This window comes from Bidens hawaiensis, unplaced genomic scaffold (assembly GCF_021521415.1).
Source record: "Bidens hawaiensis isolate Kalapana, Puna unplaced genomic scaffold, B.hawaiensis_p1.1 tig00017939_1, whole genome shotgun sequence".
In the NCBI taxonomy this organism is placed as follows: domain Eukaryota; kingdom Viridiplantae; phylum Streptophyta; class Magnoliopsida; order Asterales; family Asteraceae; genus Bidens; species Bidens hawaiensis.
The window spans coordinates 328,736-344,542 of NW_027492705.1; the positions used below are offsets into that span (position 1 = coordinate 328,736).

The 15,807-nt window shown below is 35.8% G+C and overlaps 2 protein-coding genes across 2 annotated transcripts; one reads left to right on the forward strand and one right to left on the reverse strand.

The window, feature by feature from the left end:
- Nucleotides 1–7,590: 7,590 nt before the first annotated feature.
- Nucleotides 7,591–10,779, forward strand: LOC143554975 (putative sugar phosphate/phosphate translocator At3g11320). Its single transcript, XM_077044620.1, has 4 exons — nt 7,591–8,056; nt 9,421–9,524; nt 9,610–9,838; nt 10,377–10,779. The coding sequence occupies exons 1-4, from the start codon at nt 7,601–7,603 to the stop codon at nt 10,524–10,526; spliced, it is 939 nt and encodes a 312-aa protein (XP_076900735.1). The 5' UTR covers nt 7,591–7,600; the 3' UTR covers nt 10,527–10,779.
- A 1,895-nt stretch (nt 10,780–12,674) lies between these two features.
- On the reverse strand, nt 12,675–14,904 carry LOC143554968 (proliferating cell nuclear antigen-like). Its single transcript, XM_077044614.1, has 4 exons — nt 14,468–14,904; nt 13,600–13,752; nt 13,419–13,516; nt 12,675–13,334 (listed from the first exon to the last, which is right to left on the reverse strand). Exons 1-4 carry the CDS (start codon nt 14,784–14,786, stop codon nt 12,810–12,812), a joined length of 1,095 nt encoding a protein of 364 aa, XP_076900729.1. The 5' UTR covers nt 14,787–14,904; the 3' UTR covers nt 12,675–12,809.
- Nucleotides 14,905–15,807: the final 903 nt, after the last annotated feature.

Genomic DNA, 15,807 nt, shown 5'->3' on the forward strand with positions numbered 1-15,807 from the left:
AATTCTAAACCAGCGAGAACTCATCGCCGTAGTTCCAAATCCAGGGGACTCTTATCTCCGGATGAGTGGTTCTGTATTCAACAAGAAAGTATTGCAGCTGAGTACGAGCGCATGGTGCGTGAGGAGCGACTCTATGCTCGTACTCTGACTTATGATGAATCTCCCAGGAGGTCTCTTTCTTCTCCTCCAACAGCGAGGAGCTAGATCCGTCAAAGTGTTCAGACGAAAAGAAATCCGGCGGAGGTTTGGGAACTGTGTGAACGTCCTCACAGGGTTATGCGTGTGCCCGCTTATGCGGAGGAATATGAAAGTCATGATTCGACGTACCACCCAGGGGGCGTCAGTTACTATAGTGGCGATAGCAGACTTCACTTACGTGGAGGAACTAGTTATCCGCAACCGGTAGTTCGCAATGCGGAATACCACATTTATGCAAAACGAGACTTCACCAAACCTTATCGTCCAGCAGCCTTTGCTGAGAAGTCAAAATTCATTTCACGCATCGCGACCGTTCTGTTTCCAGTAAACGCAAAAATTCTAACGTTTGTTAGGAAATACGATGGGATGACGGATCCCAGCGACCATTTGATGAATTTTGTGGTGGTAGGAGGAATCAGTGGTTGGACTCTTCCCTACTGGTGCCACGTGTTTGCATTAACTTTCACAGGGACGGCGCGGGAATGGTTTGAGAAATTACCTGACGGACAGATTAAAAGCAGGGATGACTTTGTGGCTAAGTTTTCCCAGCATTTTAGTCAGCAAAAGAAACATACACAGGATCCTTCATAAATATTGGATGTGATAAGGCGGAACAATGAGTCCATTGAGGAATTCATCACTCGTTTCAACAACGAAAGCCTTAACATCAGTGGGGTCAGCGAAGATATGCTGAGAGGAGCGTTCCGCAAGAACGTGAAGTGTGATGATTTGATCCGTACTCTGACGGTAGAGACGGAATGCCCAAAACTTGGGACGAGATCATGATGGCGGCAAAGTTGTACGCCAGAACTGAGAAAACTTTGAGCTCTGGTAACCAGAAGCAACTGCCGAAGGTTGAGTTTCAAACTCCAAGGTCGAACAGGCAGGCCAAGGGAATAATTTGGTCGAGACTTCAGCCGACCGCATAACCATCGAAGCAGTTTGATGCCAGATCTTTGATTGGCAACAAATATAAGCAGAGTACTCCAGCACGGTCTTCCAACAGTTGGATCCAGCTGTCAAAAACTCCCTCATAAATTCTCACCACCGAAAATGTGAATTTCAGAAAACCCCAACCACTCACAAGGAGGTCGTTCCTTGATGCTAAAAAGCACTGCTCATTTCACAATGATATCGGGCACAACACAAACGAGTGTATGGCCTTGAAAAATGAAATTGAAGCAAGTGTGAAGTCTGGAAAACTTGAACATTTGGTCAAGGGTGCAAAACCGGGGACTGATAAAGCTCCCGCGCGGGACAATTAGGGTCCGTCCAAAAAGCAAGTTAAAGACCTAAATGTCCACATGATTCAAGGCGGGCATAAAGTTGGTGGAAAGAGGAGAGAATTCCTGGATGAGGAGTTGAAGAATAAACCTGTAATTTTTCCGCGAATTAAGGGTGGACCGTGTAACAAGAATCCTTTAATAGTCACTGCTCTCTTTGGTCATTACCGATCACAGTATGTCTTCTTTGACACTGGTAGTACATCTGACGTTATGTACGAACAGTGCTTTGAACAACTAGACGAAGAAAACAAAGAGAGGTTAAAACCAATCCATGCTCCTGTCTCAGGATTTGAAGGGGAAGTGATGCACCCGCGAGGGGTGATATCTTTCCCGGTCACTCTCAGTGACGGAATTCATTCAAGAACAGAGGAAGTTGAGTTTTTGGACGAATTGTAATTCGTTTCCCTAATTTTGTTTCTCCATCTTCTGTAATATTTTTTTCGTTTTTCATTTCAATTTGTATTTCGTTTATACATCAGTAGTTATTTTAGGGCTTGACTTTTTTTTAATTAAAAATCAAAGTAACTATATGATAAATCATGATAAAAGGTTTATAAAGTAAAGAGGTATTAATAATTTACGAATATAAACTAAAACCCAAATAGTTTAAATAATGTTGAATTTTAATCATCCTAAAACATATTTTTAGTTTTGTATGGCTAACAAAATTTGCGTAGAAATTATGTATTGTAATGGTCAACTGTATCGTGCACAGGGTACAAATATGTTCCAACATGCATGTGCACAAGAAAGTAAAGGGTCTTGTGATGAAGTGTTCTTTTAAATGCAAAAAAGATTTGAGTATAATTTTGATTGATGGTTTTACAAACAAACACACATGACTAAAGGTTTAGATAGAGTAAACTTTTAGTTTAGACAGCAAAAATAATTACTTTGGATTACTAAATTTTAATATTTTTTTACGTATTTCAGTAAAGTTATCGAATTAACTTTCTTTTATGACAAACAATTAAAATACGAGACACAAACTCTCGTATATGCTGTTTCTCGTGTCCAGTTCATATTTATTAGTTTTGATATTCTTTTTGTTCTACAAGTTCTTCATATTCACTTAAATTTTCTTTTTAATCACAATTTTCATCTATTAATATTAAAAATAAAATGATCCAATTACAATAAAGAGGCAGGTAAGCGGGCAACAAGCTGCGCCTCCACCCCTTTTGAATGGCAAAACCGATCCTACTGAAAACAAAATTATCGTTCTTCGGCGTCGATGAGTACTGTGCACGACCCGCTGAACTTTTTTTAGAAACGTAGCAACACGCGGGCAAGATACCCAAATGTGTCAAAAGCAAAATGAATGAAGGCGTATTGATTCTCCACACACGCCTTCTCGTGCTTAGCAATTTTTCCTTCTTCTGCCTTTAACAGGGCCTGCCTAGCAACAAACCCGGTGTCCCTAAGCCCGACAAGAGGGGACACCCCAGTAAGGTCCACACAAGCATGCTTCCCCTCCGCCCATCCGAACACAAGAATGTCCGCTGGTCGAAGAGTAGACCTTCCTTCACGTGGATCCGACAAAAAATTCACAAGAGCCTCTTTTCTTGATAGTTACCAAGATGACAACAAAGGAAACACATGTCACTAGCTTGTCTCGGTAATACTGTTCGAAAAAAGTTAGTCTCAATAATGGATCAATCATCAATGGCTCCATCTACCATCATCCCGGGAACATAAATCTAGGAAGATTCGACGAATGATAAAGGGTGGACCGTGGATGTTAAACGTACAAAACATCTACTGTCGTGGGGACCTTCATGGGAATGCTACATTTTATTCATATTTCATATTTAGGCTGTTTTGTGAGTGCGGAAAGTTTTACTCCGAGACACTCCCAACGGGAATAACAAATAAAAAGGGGCACGATAGTGTTATTGATGATAATACTGTTTATATATGAAATTATTAAGGAAAATTGGTTTTTATTGGTCTTAACTATCGTCTTTGGTCACTGTCGGTCCCACCTAACGAATTGGCTGATGACGGTCCCAAATTTTAACGTATATGTTCCTAATGGTCCGCGACTAACAGAATTCTAACGTTGTTAGTTTCAGGTCGCTGGAAAAACTTTTTTGGCCGGAAAACACACATTTTTTCCTAAAAAATCAACAATTTTGTCTCAAACATCAGGGTAACTTTGTATCGTACATTTATGAACATTTTTCTAGTAAAAATCTCAATTATTGAGATCGCCGGAAATCTAGAACCATCGTCGGAATCAGTTTATGGTGCTTAGTTGATGGTGGTTGGTTGGCGGTGAGTCAATTGGTGGTGGTGGCGGTGTTCAGGTGATGTTTTTCGTCAAAAAAATTGACTTTCCCGGCCAAAAACGTTTTTCTGACAGCATGAAACTAACGACGTTAGGATTCTGTTAGCCGCGGACCGTTAGGAACAAATACATTAAAAGTTGGGACAATCAGTGATCAATTCATTAGTTGGGACCGGGAATGATCAAAAGGCAATAGCTGAGACCAATAAAAACCAATTTTCCAATTATTAATAAAAGAAAAGAACTAATGTTAGCTTGGCTGAAATGAGCATACTACTAACATATAGTAGATTTATCAATGAGCAAAGCCAAAATCATAAAAAACAAAGCAGTTACTAGTTAACAGTGGCGGACCCGATACACTTTTTTCTAGGGGTCGGAAATTTTTTGGACCATTACTCAGTTAGATATAAAAAAAATCATTCGGATTTAGCTGTTCGGATCAGGTTATATCATTATTTTTTTCCCACCCGGTTCAACCATTCTGGTCGGGCCAGGTCATATATATATATAATTCCTACTCACATAAATGTATATAAGTATGAGTATCATTATAGAACTGTTAAATTATTTAAGGACTTGAAAGAACCCTTGAAAACTAACGTTTTTTATAAAAAAATTTGTATGTCAATGTTAATTGAGTGTAGTTTTATCATTTTTTCTATATCTAAATTTACAATTACATTTTTGAAAATTAGTTTTTATACATATCTATACTTTTTTTTACACCTATGTAAATTTATTAGTTATAAATTTTACACATATGCAAACTTGTGATTAACATATGTAATCAAAACTTTTTATATAAAATATGATAAAACTACTATTAAATAATGTTAATACATAAAAAAATTAAAAAAACGTTTGGTTGTTTATAGTTCCTAAGAGTTCTTAATTTTTTTAGAGTTCTTAAATGATACCAACCTATGTATATAAAATATATATTTTTCTGATTGATGTATAACCACTTGACCAATTTTAAATTAATAACTCTAGACTAGACATTTATTTCGATCAATATTTGGTTTTTAAGGTTATTTTAACGAAGTATGTTATAAAAAAATAAATAGAAATTTCGATAAGTGAAATTAATTAAAAAGTGAAAAACCATAACAATTTATATGTTTTAATAGTAATTGAACAAATTAATATGTAAATAAATAAATAAACTATCGACACATATTCGTTATAGATTTTCTTATATAATTTATTTTAAGTTTGAAAAGATGTAGGTTTTCTTAACTGTGCTACAACCCACAAAGTCTATTTAAAAGCCCAAGTTAAAAAGAAATATGGCACATATGTCTTTTTCTTCTTCATCATTCAAACAACTGCAACACCATTTTTAACAGTGAAAAGGCAGCACACTGGAGGGAGAATTTATACTTCTTTCTTCTATTTTTTTATCACCCATCGAATTACGAAATCTATAGGGGTTTGTGTCAAAATTTTACAAAGGTCAGTTAGGATTTCAACAATATAACAACACTAAATACTTTTTTATAGGGGTCGGCCGATAATGGGTAGCATCAATGGCTTCATCTTCCATCACTCAGGAAACATAAGTCTAGGAAGATTTGATGGCTAAGAAACAAAAAAAAATCATAAAAGCAATCCCTAGAACACAAGAACTTGCTTTATGTTGGGACTCTCTTGATACTCTTTGAAAGATTACGTACAATGTGCATGCATGATTCTACTCAAAAAATAATTGTTAGTTTTTCTGTTTATATAGTTTTTTGTTTATGATTTTTGTCGTTCGAATAGTGCTATGTTTATGTGTTTATCAGCGGGTTGTAAGAATAAACATAATAATATGTATTTATTTATATATAGTTATTATAATCATTTATATAATGACATATCAAAATATTAATTAGACTTTATTATATATTAGTTTTTATTATATATTAGTTTGATAATTGTTGATAAGTCATATTACCCTTAATTAACTAATAAATGGTTTCATATAGGGTGTATATACGAGAGAAAGATTAACATCATAATCAATACAAACTCAATGCCGAAATGGTGCTCCTCTCTCTCTCTCACGGTTTGTCTGTGTCCGTCAATTAATATTGTAAACGGACGTTAACGGGCAAACAGACACTAATGGACATTAATGCGCAAACGAACATGTGCACATTAATAGACAACGAAAACTAATGGACAAATATAAACGGTTAAATATTAATACCAAACATTAATCTAAATAACTTCACCTACAAATTTGGAATTACATCATATGACATTCAAATATACTTAATACTTAATTTATTAACATAAAGTGGATCACTATAATATAAGAGACATCATACATGTGTAATAATACAAAAGTGTGATTAATAACCCTAGAAATTTCACAATTAAATCATAAGACTAGATAGATCTAAACACTAAAGATACCGGACGGACAGTACGGACGTAATCGGACGAACGTTACCTGACGTTCTCGAACACTATCGAACGGACTTGGCCCTTGTTCGTGTGCGACCGTTAAGCTTACCAAACGAATTATTTTTGTCCATGTCCGGTTCGTTTATCAAACGGACGAACATAAACGAACTTCTTGCCGAATAGACAACCGCACGTCTGTCGGACGTCCAGTTCGCTTACAGCCCTAGGGACACTATGGGTTAAAGGTCATTAAAGGTGGGTTGATCAAAATGTTGGCGGGTTATAAAATCCTCAATACTCGTGTCTTACACGTAATAATTTAAGAATTGTTTTTAAATTAAATTGAGAGATGTTAGAGTAATGTTAAACAATTTTCTTTAGGTTAAGTGGAATTATAGTGGATGAAATAGGAAATGAGTAATGTAATGCCTATATCAAGTTAAAGGCCAATATTGTCTACATTTAATTTCTGCACATATTATCATTGTATGAATTTTTAATTATAAAATAATGTAATAGATGATGACATTGATAATTTAATCTTTATAAACTTAATTAATTAACTAATCCATAAAATTTAGGAAGAGAGGGTTGTTTTGGTACAAATTGATAAAATGAAGCAAGACATATTATGCACACGTGTTTATAATTACACACCATATACTTTTAATTAGGCAACATATTTTCCACTAATAATACTTTTATAACTTAGCAAAATTATACACATAATGCATCAAACGCTTTCAAAAATCGTTACACACACACATATTGATAAAAAAAAAAGCAACAACATTGATTTTTCTTGTTCTAGTCGTTATGCTAGGATGAGGGGCAGTAGAGTCAGGATGGTTAGGAGCGGGATGTCACGAGGAAGAGATGGACTAAGAAGGTGAGAGATGGTGATGTAGGGTGAAGAATCAAGGGTGAAAGATTCAGATGGTGTGGGTTGTTAAATAGGACCGTCTTCGTTGGTCTAACCCGACCCGAACTCGAAAATCTGTCACGAACATGAACCCGCCCTAAACCTGAAAATCGTGTAGTGCACGAAAACCCGAACATGTTTATATCAAACTCAAACTCACGAATTTCGTGTTTGGTTTTCGTATCATGTTATAAATTCACATCCATAAACAAAAATAGAAAGCAAAAGAGAAACTAATATGACATGAGAAATCACTCCCGAAAGGACTACGATATGTTTCCCATGTCGCTATTCTTATTTTTTTTAGTGAAGATATATTAATATTATAGAAAATCAAATAAAATATAAAATGATGTTTGAAAAGTCAAATAAGAAAAGTAGTATACAATTCTTCTTGTATCATATAAATTCCAAATCTCAAACCCCTCTCATTCTTCCTTCCCTACAAACAAATAACAAGACCCGATCGACCAATCATAATCGCCGCCGGTCTTCAATTCGGATCCAATGTCCGCCACAAAACCCCAACCCACGACCCGGTTCTTCACAATCGGACTGGTAACCTCATGGTACTCATCCAACATTGGGGTCTTATTACTAAACAAGTACCTCCTCACCAACTACGGGTTCAAGTACCCGATCTTCTTGACCATGTGCCACATGACCGCCTGCGCCTTGCTCAGTTACATCGCCATCGCCTGGCTCCGGATGGTCCCCATGCAGACCATCAGATCCCGTGTCCAGTTCTTCAAGATCTCTGCTTTGAGCTTCATATTCTGTGCCTCCGTTGTCAGTGGTAATATCTCGCTTAGGTACTTGCCTGTCTCGTTTAATCAGGCCATTGGTGCTACGACGCCGTTTTTTACTGCCGTGTTTGCGTATTTGATTACGTTGAAGAAGGAGGCGTGGCTGGTGTATGTTACGCTCATTCCGGTGGTTACTGGTGTTATTATTGCTAGTGGGGTAAGGGTTTAATTATTAATTGATAATTTATGAAGCCCTAATTGAGTAATTGTGTTTTAATTTTATTTAATTAATTGAAGTTTATGTTCAATTTTGCTGACAAACCCTGAATTTTAAAACCTTGATTAGTTTGTTAAATATTTTAGATTTGATTTATTGCTTTTGGATTTATGTGAATAAAGATTATTTGGAATCACCTATTTTGTGATTGGTAATGCTTTATATTAATATGGGTGTAAACGAGCCGAGCTAAGTCCAAAAGCAAGTAGGCTCAAGCTCAGAGCTTGACCTCAATTTCCGCTCATTTGGAACTCTTTTTCTAAAGCTCGAGGCTCGTTTTGACTTACGAGAGCTCAAACTCAATTTCGGCTTGTTTAAAGCTCTTTTTCTAAAGCATGATCTCGGCTCATTAGTCATTTTTTCAAGCTACAGCTTGGCTCGGGGTCGGCTCGTTTATTACTTATTAAATAATTTATAACATTTTTTAAGATATTATTATTATTATTATTATTATTATTATTAATTGCTAATTTATGAAGCCCTAATTGAGTTATTGTGTTTTAATTTATGGTGATTGTGAACTTATGTTATGTTTAGGAAAACTATGCAGACTGAATTTTGTGTAATTAATTGGAGATTGTGTTCTGTTTTGCTAACCAATTGTGTGTATAGAGTATAAACCTTAATTTTAAACGCGTTGATTGGTTTGTTAAATATTTTAGATTTATTGGTTTTGGATTTGTAAATAAAGATTTTTTGGAATTACCTATTTTGTGATTGGAAAATGGTAATGCTTTATATATGGGTGAAAACGAACCAAGCTAAGTCTGAGCTTGACTAGGCTCAAGCTTGGCTATTTTTGGCTTACGAGAGCTTGAACTCAATCTCCGCTTGTTTGGAGTTTCCTTTTCTAAATCTTGAGCTCGGCTCGTTAGTCGTTTTTTAAAGCTTGATCTTGGCTCGATCGGCTTGTTTATTAATGAATTTATGACATTTTTAATTTTTTTTTCATATATTTTTGGGAAAATCTTAATGAGCCTAAGCTAAATCTCGTGTGCATTACCTTAAACGAGCCAAATCTTGACTCGAGCTCGGCTGGAAATTGATACATAGTAGTCCAAAAGAGTTGGAACTTAAAAGTACACTAAGCTCGTTAAGGCTCAACAAGCCTAAACGATCGCTTTGTTTCGGGATTTTTATCGATTCGATCTCGAGTAGCTTGCAAATGACTCGCCTCGTTTGCACCCCTAGCTTTATACAAATAATGCATGTTTAAACATTATAGTGTCAACCCGGAATTTTATGGGCGTATTTATGAAAGATTTGATTCTGATTATTTGCATTTGGTATTAATTTGTTATCAGGGCGAGCCAAGTTTTCATCTGTTCGGGTTTATAATGTGTATTGGTGCCACTGCTGCAAGGGCTCTAAAAACTGTGGTTCAAGGGATATTGCTATCATCTGAAGGGTATATAAATTATTATACTTATAAATTTCATTTTTTAGGATTTTTATTATTTGTATAAATAAAATAATATGTTGTTTTTTTAAAGGGAAAAGTTGAACTCTATGAATCTGCTTCTGTACATGGCTCCAATTGCTGTTGTGCTTTTGCTTCCTGCAACATTATACATGGAAGAAAATGTTGTTGGCATAACAATTGCACTTGCAAGACAAGATTTTGGGATTGTTTGGTTATTGCTTTTCAACTCTGCACTCGCGTATTTTGTCAATTTGACCAATTTTTTGGTCACTAAACACACCAGCGCTCTTACTCTTCAGGTACGCTTGTTTGTTCATCTTTTTATTAAGTCTAGCAAAACTGGCGGGTCGGGTCAAGTGGGGGGGGGGGTATAAAAATGGGTTCATCTTTAAAATTTTGAGTAAATTGCGTGTATGGTTTGGTCAAATTTTTGGATTTTGTCCCTGAAGTTTAAAAGTTACGGATTTGGTTCCCATCCATCTAATTTTCTTTCATAAACGGTCCCTGGATGAGGTAAGGACGTAAGGTTACCTTTTTACCTTTTTCAAAGTTACACTTGCGAGAGGGACTATTTATGAAAGCAAACTAGGCCTGTGGAGACTAAATCAGTAGCTTTTAAACTTAAGAAATTCAATTTTGGACCAAACCACAGGGTTCATCCGTGTAAATTTTGTTATCATGCTCATTATAGTCTATAGGGAGTAGTTCAGAACACTGTTTTGTTTTTGTGACTGGATAGTGGATATTATTGCATACATGTTAAGGTAAAATATATAGATAATAGGAAACTATAAATTTGAAGTAAAAATATTCCTATTTTTTTACTGGGATTTTCAGGTGCTGGGAAATGCAAAGGGGGCGGTTGCAGTGGTTGTTTCAATATTAATATTTAGAAATCCGGTTTCTGTAACGGGGATGGCGGGATACACGTTGACAGTGATCGGGGTTGTTCTTTATAGTGAAGCGAAAAAGCGTTGCAACAAATGAGCATTATAATCTTATTTAGAAGGTTAGATCATATGTGTTGGTCTCTTGAGGTTTTCTTTTTTTGGTATTTTTAAATGCGTTTAGGTTGAGGATTGTGAAGTTTCACACATGTAACAGGAATACGAAAAATAAGCCATTAGTTTGATATGTGTTTAGAGATGTTAGTTAAGGATTGTAGATTTAATACCCTTAGAAAGTATTTTATGTTTAAACTTCTTACAGATTATTTATTCAAAACTTCGGTCGGTTGTTCGTTGTTCTGTTTCTTGTTCTTGTAACTGTTACTGCATCTTTAGTCGAACTGCTCCTGCATTTTAAGCCGAACTGCTCGTGTGTCATAAGTCTGAGCTCAGGCTTTGTTGTGGCTCACTTAGCTATACGAAGCTCGATCTTGAGTTTGTGTTTTACATACTCAGCTTACTATGTTTGTGAGTCTAAACGATTAAGTTATTTATATAAATATGAGAATTATTATTAATGTAATAGTTATATATTACATAATAAAAACTATTATATATATGATTGTGCAAAACTTAACTAAATAACATGTATTTTATTTACTTGCTAGATTTTATCCCCCCTTATTACGGGGTTATTTTACATTATTCGTTTCTAATATCTATATTTTTTTTTGGATTTTAATTTTATAATGAAAGTGTTTTATAAATAAATGAGATGTTATGACCCGATTAAAAAGTTATTTGGGTTAGGTAAAACCTATGACCCGCTTATTTTTTTTACAATAAATTATTTCTTAATTATAAATAATATTTTTTTAAAAAAAATCAAATATTAATTTTTAGTATATCCCTATTTTATAGGATTTTCATATCAAATATATTTGGTGATAGTTAATTTAATGAAATGTTATAACCCGTTTAAAGGCTATCTGGGTTTGGTGAGACTCATACACATGAATTCGGGTTAAATGCATGAGAATCTTTCATTTACAAATAAAGCAATCTGATGGTCTGAGAGAATGTTGGAAACAACGAGAGAGCTTTAAAGGCTTTGTTTATGTATATTTAAGATATGTATAAATAAGGTGTTTATAAACAAGAAAGAAGCAAAGCTTAGGGGTAAACAAGCCAGGCACTCTTGTACTATTTGAGATCGACTCGCTAAAAGTTTGAACCAAATTGTGCTTAAACAAACTCGAGCATAAAAATATGCTTGTTTAATAAACGAGTTAGAGCTCGAGCTTCATTTATTAAGTTCAAGTTGATTGACAAACCTGAATGAGTCTTTTATTTATATCATGTCAAAACTCACTAAATATGGCATACATAAAAATATATAAACAATAATACAAAAAAGTTATAAAATATTTTGTAAATCACAAACAAGGCTAAGACCAATCTTGAAAAACTACTCACAAACAAAGCTAGTTTTAGAAATAAAGCTTAAGACGAGTTGAGCTCAAAGCTCTTAACTCCAGTAAGTTAATCAAATTAAGTTCAAGCCTGCTAGTTTTAGAAATAAAGCTTAAGACGAGTTGAGCTCAAAGCTCTTGACTCCAGTAAGTTAATCAAATTAAGTTCAAGCCTAGTCAAGATCGAGTTTGGTTTGACTCTTTTATACGACCCAATCTTAACTTGGAAAAGCGCTCACCAGTCATGCTCAAGCTTTACTTGTACAACTCAAAGTAACTTGTTTACTTTTTTTTTTCTTGAAAATCCAAATATATTAGAATACCTTAAAAACCACTTACAAGAGACCACCACCAAACAAAGGAAAAAAACTAAAAAAGAAAAAACTATAAGAACAATACAACAGAGACAAACGACGACCCATTATAATGAGAAGTTAACGAAATTGAATCTACACCACCTCTCTCAATCCAAGCCTCTTGCTCTTTTATTTAACTCTTATGACGCCGATTTGATCTCAAATACCATCTTAACAAAAGTAACTTGTTTACACGCCTATGACTTTATGAGCAATGACCCTTGTGCATCATCTTTACTCTTTTTTACTCTTTGCTCTAACCACCATCCCTTGTTCAATACTTCAACATCCTTTTAGTAGCATTGATACATAAATTTCTATAACTACTTATATTAATCAAGTATATTTTTAGATTAAAAAAAAAGCAATTTTAACCCCCATCAAATTTAGTAGCTAAAACACAATAAAAAAAATATAGAAAAAACAAACAAAATTCAACCAAAAACTAACATCAAGTTAAAGAAACCAATTACTAGAGTAGGGTTTACAAATTTGCTTTCACTTCTAGCACAAGAAAATTAACCCCCATCATCAAAGATTATAAACAAACAAATTCTACTCTTCATCCATTACTTGAGCTTCACCATTTGTTTCTGTCTCTATCTTAGGCTTCACATCCATAACCTCATCACCGTCACCATCAATCTCCACCTTAGGCTTCACAATCCCATTCCCGGGCTTAGACCCAATAACTTCAACATAACCATCCGCTCCACCATTCGTGTCGCTTTCAACCTTCGGCTTCAGTTCAGCCTCTTCTTCATCATCAAGGTCGATCTTCATGACCCTTCGTTTGGGCTCGCCATTGGTTTTGGGCTTCTTTACTGGTTGTTTCTTGGTTTCCACAGGCTCGGGTTGCTGACCACCCATCTCCTCATCTTCTTCAATCTTTGGAGCTAAATAAAACCGCAAGTAACCCATTTCTGCAATCTTGTATTCCACCACAACTGGCAGTTCAGAAGACAAACTCACTGTCACTTGGCTCGCCAATGGGGTCGCCTTTGTGAAAGAGTTCATGTACCTCAAAGCAAATGTCAAAGAAACCGGTGTCTGCATTTCAATTATCGTAGCTTCTTCGGGCTGCAAAAGTGTACAGCAACAATAGTCAAAATTCATATAATCTTTTGCCTCTGTATTTTCATATGATTATTGAATATCAAATACCTTGTCAACAGAAGTGTTTTGTCTGCACACAATATTTGCAGTACCAATGTCACCTTTGGTGGAAAACTTTATGCCTTCCTTTGTAACAGAAATCATAACTACACATTAAAATATTAGGATTTAGTTAAACTTTGGCAAGTGATTATAAGAATGTATAGTGAATGAAAGCATGAAACAGTACCGGTGTCTCCGATAGAGCTAAGGTCTTTGCAGATTCTTGCAAACTCAGTTGATGGCATTCTAACAATGGCTTCATATTCTGCTTCTGGAATGCCTAAATGCTCACTGTCAATGTCCATCAGCTTCATCTCAAAGTCAGAGATCTTGTCTTGATCTGTACCATTTCAAGTAATTCACTCAATAAACGCAAATACATTAATATTCTAAACTAGATCCAGAGCATGCTTATAACAGATTACACATAGGATAAAATCACACAACCTATCATGAAATAAACCCAATTGTGCTTCTAATTTTACATCAACAATAGAAGCTATTTCAAGCAAACATTTAACATGTTAAGGCTACAGGTGCGTATGAAAACAAAAAAACTGTTCCGAAACAAAAAAAAAACAACAACAAATTGGTTTCATGTTTTTATAAAAGCAGAACTTACAATTCAATGTTAATTTAGCATGTAATAATAGCTGGAAAAACTAAAACCGAACCAAATTTCGACATTATCACTTTTTTTTAATTTTCACCTTAATTAATTTATTATATGAACTTAATATACATGTTAACTTAAATATTTTGGCCAAAATGTATAATAATCAACTAATTATTTTAATTAACAAGATAAATTATGCCCAGATTTAATATTTTGAAAGTACACATTTTTTTCGGTCCAAAATATTCAAGCTCAAATGTTATAACCAAACAATTTTTAAAAATTCAAAAACAAGAGTTTGGGTTTTCTGTTCGGTTTTGGGTGGTTTTTACCCACCGAAAACCGACACAAAATTCTAAGGTTTATTGAACACTGTATTTAATAAACCCTAAAATCTCATTAACAATTCAGATCTACAAATAAAAAACAAAATCCTTACTAGGGCTTTCAAACATGAAAGTGACGCAATCACCGCCGTCATCAGCCTTAATGGTAACAATATCATCATTTCCAGCGCACCGCAGCATCTTGGCCATGTTACCCAGATTCATTCCCATGGACAGGTTCCGATCGCACCGGTAGTGCTCGAACCCTTCGGATCTGAGGAGAAGAGAGACCAGGGCGACGTGGCTTGAGTCCATGGCCTGCAGTGAGAAGCCGGTGGCCGAGCAGTCGAAGTTGGCGTCGTTGACGAGGTCCTTTATGGACTCCATCACCTTCTTCAACAGGCTTCCTTGAACCAAACGAAGCTCCAACATTTTTGGTTTTGTGTGTTTTTGCGTTTTGTTTTGTGAGAGAGTGCGGAGAGAGGATGAAGAGTGTTGTGTGAGGAGTGAAGAGAGGGGTAGAAGACGATGGGGGTTTGGCGGGAAAGAGGATGATGTGTTCCCGCTAGAGTGAGACAGTGTCGTTTTGGTGGAATCGTATCCCAGGAAACTAGTAGTTTTATTTAGCCAAAAAGTTTCAAATACTCCACTTTTTTTTTATTATTATTATTTTATAATTTAACAAAAAAAACTAAATGCGAATGAATAGTCGTATAAACCATCTATATATGTCAAGACCAGAGGCGGATACATATTTTTTTGTGATGGGTATCATATGCAAGGGCCGGTGAAGAGGTAGGTCCCTGCAAAGCTCAGTTGGACCCGCAAGACACACCTTAAAGAGGTACGTCTGCGCAAAGATCAAATGGTTCCGCAGGACCCACCAGGCTCAGAGAAGACCTTACACGCAGTAAGCCAGCTGTTCCCGCAGGAAAGCCTCCCTTGGTACAGTACCCTGCCTGTTCCCGCAGCTGTGGGTACAAACCAAGAAAGAAGGCTACCCGCACTAACAGTAAAGCTACACGCATAAGGCACTAACTCTTATACTTCAGCAATGTCACCTGAAGGAATGAGCAGGGCGGGAATATTCCCGCCCAAAAGAGCCAGTCCGTACGCTTCCAGAAGATCTTTTGTACTATACCTACCAAGGTATGGACAAAAAAACAAGATCTGGTAAAAGCGACCCATGAACCAATCACAGGGTGACAGCTCACCGACAATAGTACGAGGAGGAGCACGCTCCAGTACAAAACGTCGCCATCAGCCGCTGCCTACCCACCAACTCCCATCGTGGCACGAACATAGCCCGTAGTTGGTGGAAAAAGAATATTATACAGCTGGCCGTACCTGCTTGGAAACCTACCTTCGGCTATAAATACTCCAACACCTTGGAACGGTATGATCATCTCATATTATCTTATCTTCTCTAGCTATTTCTCTCAATATACACTTA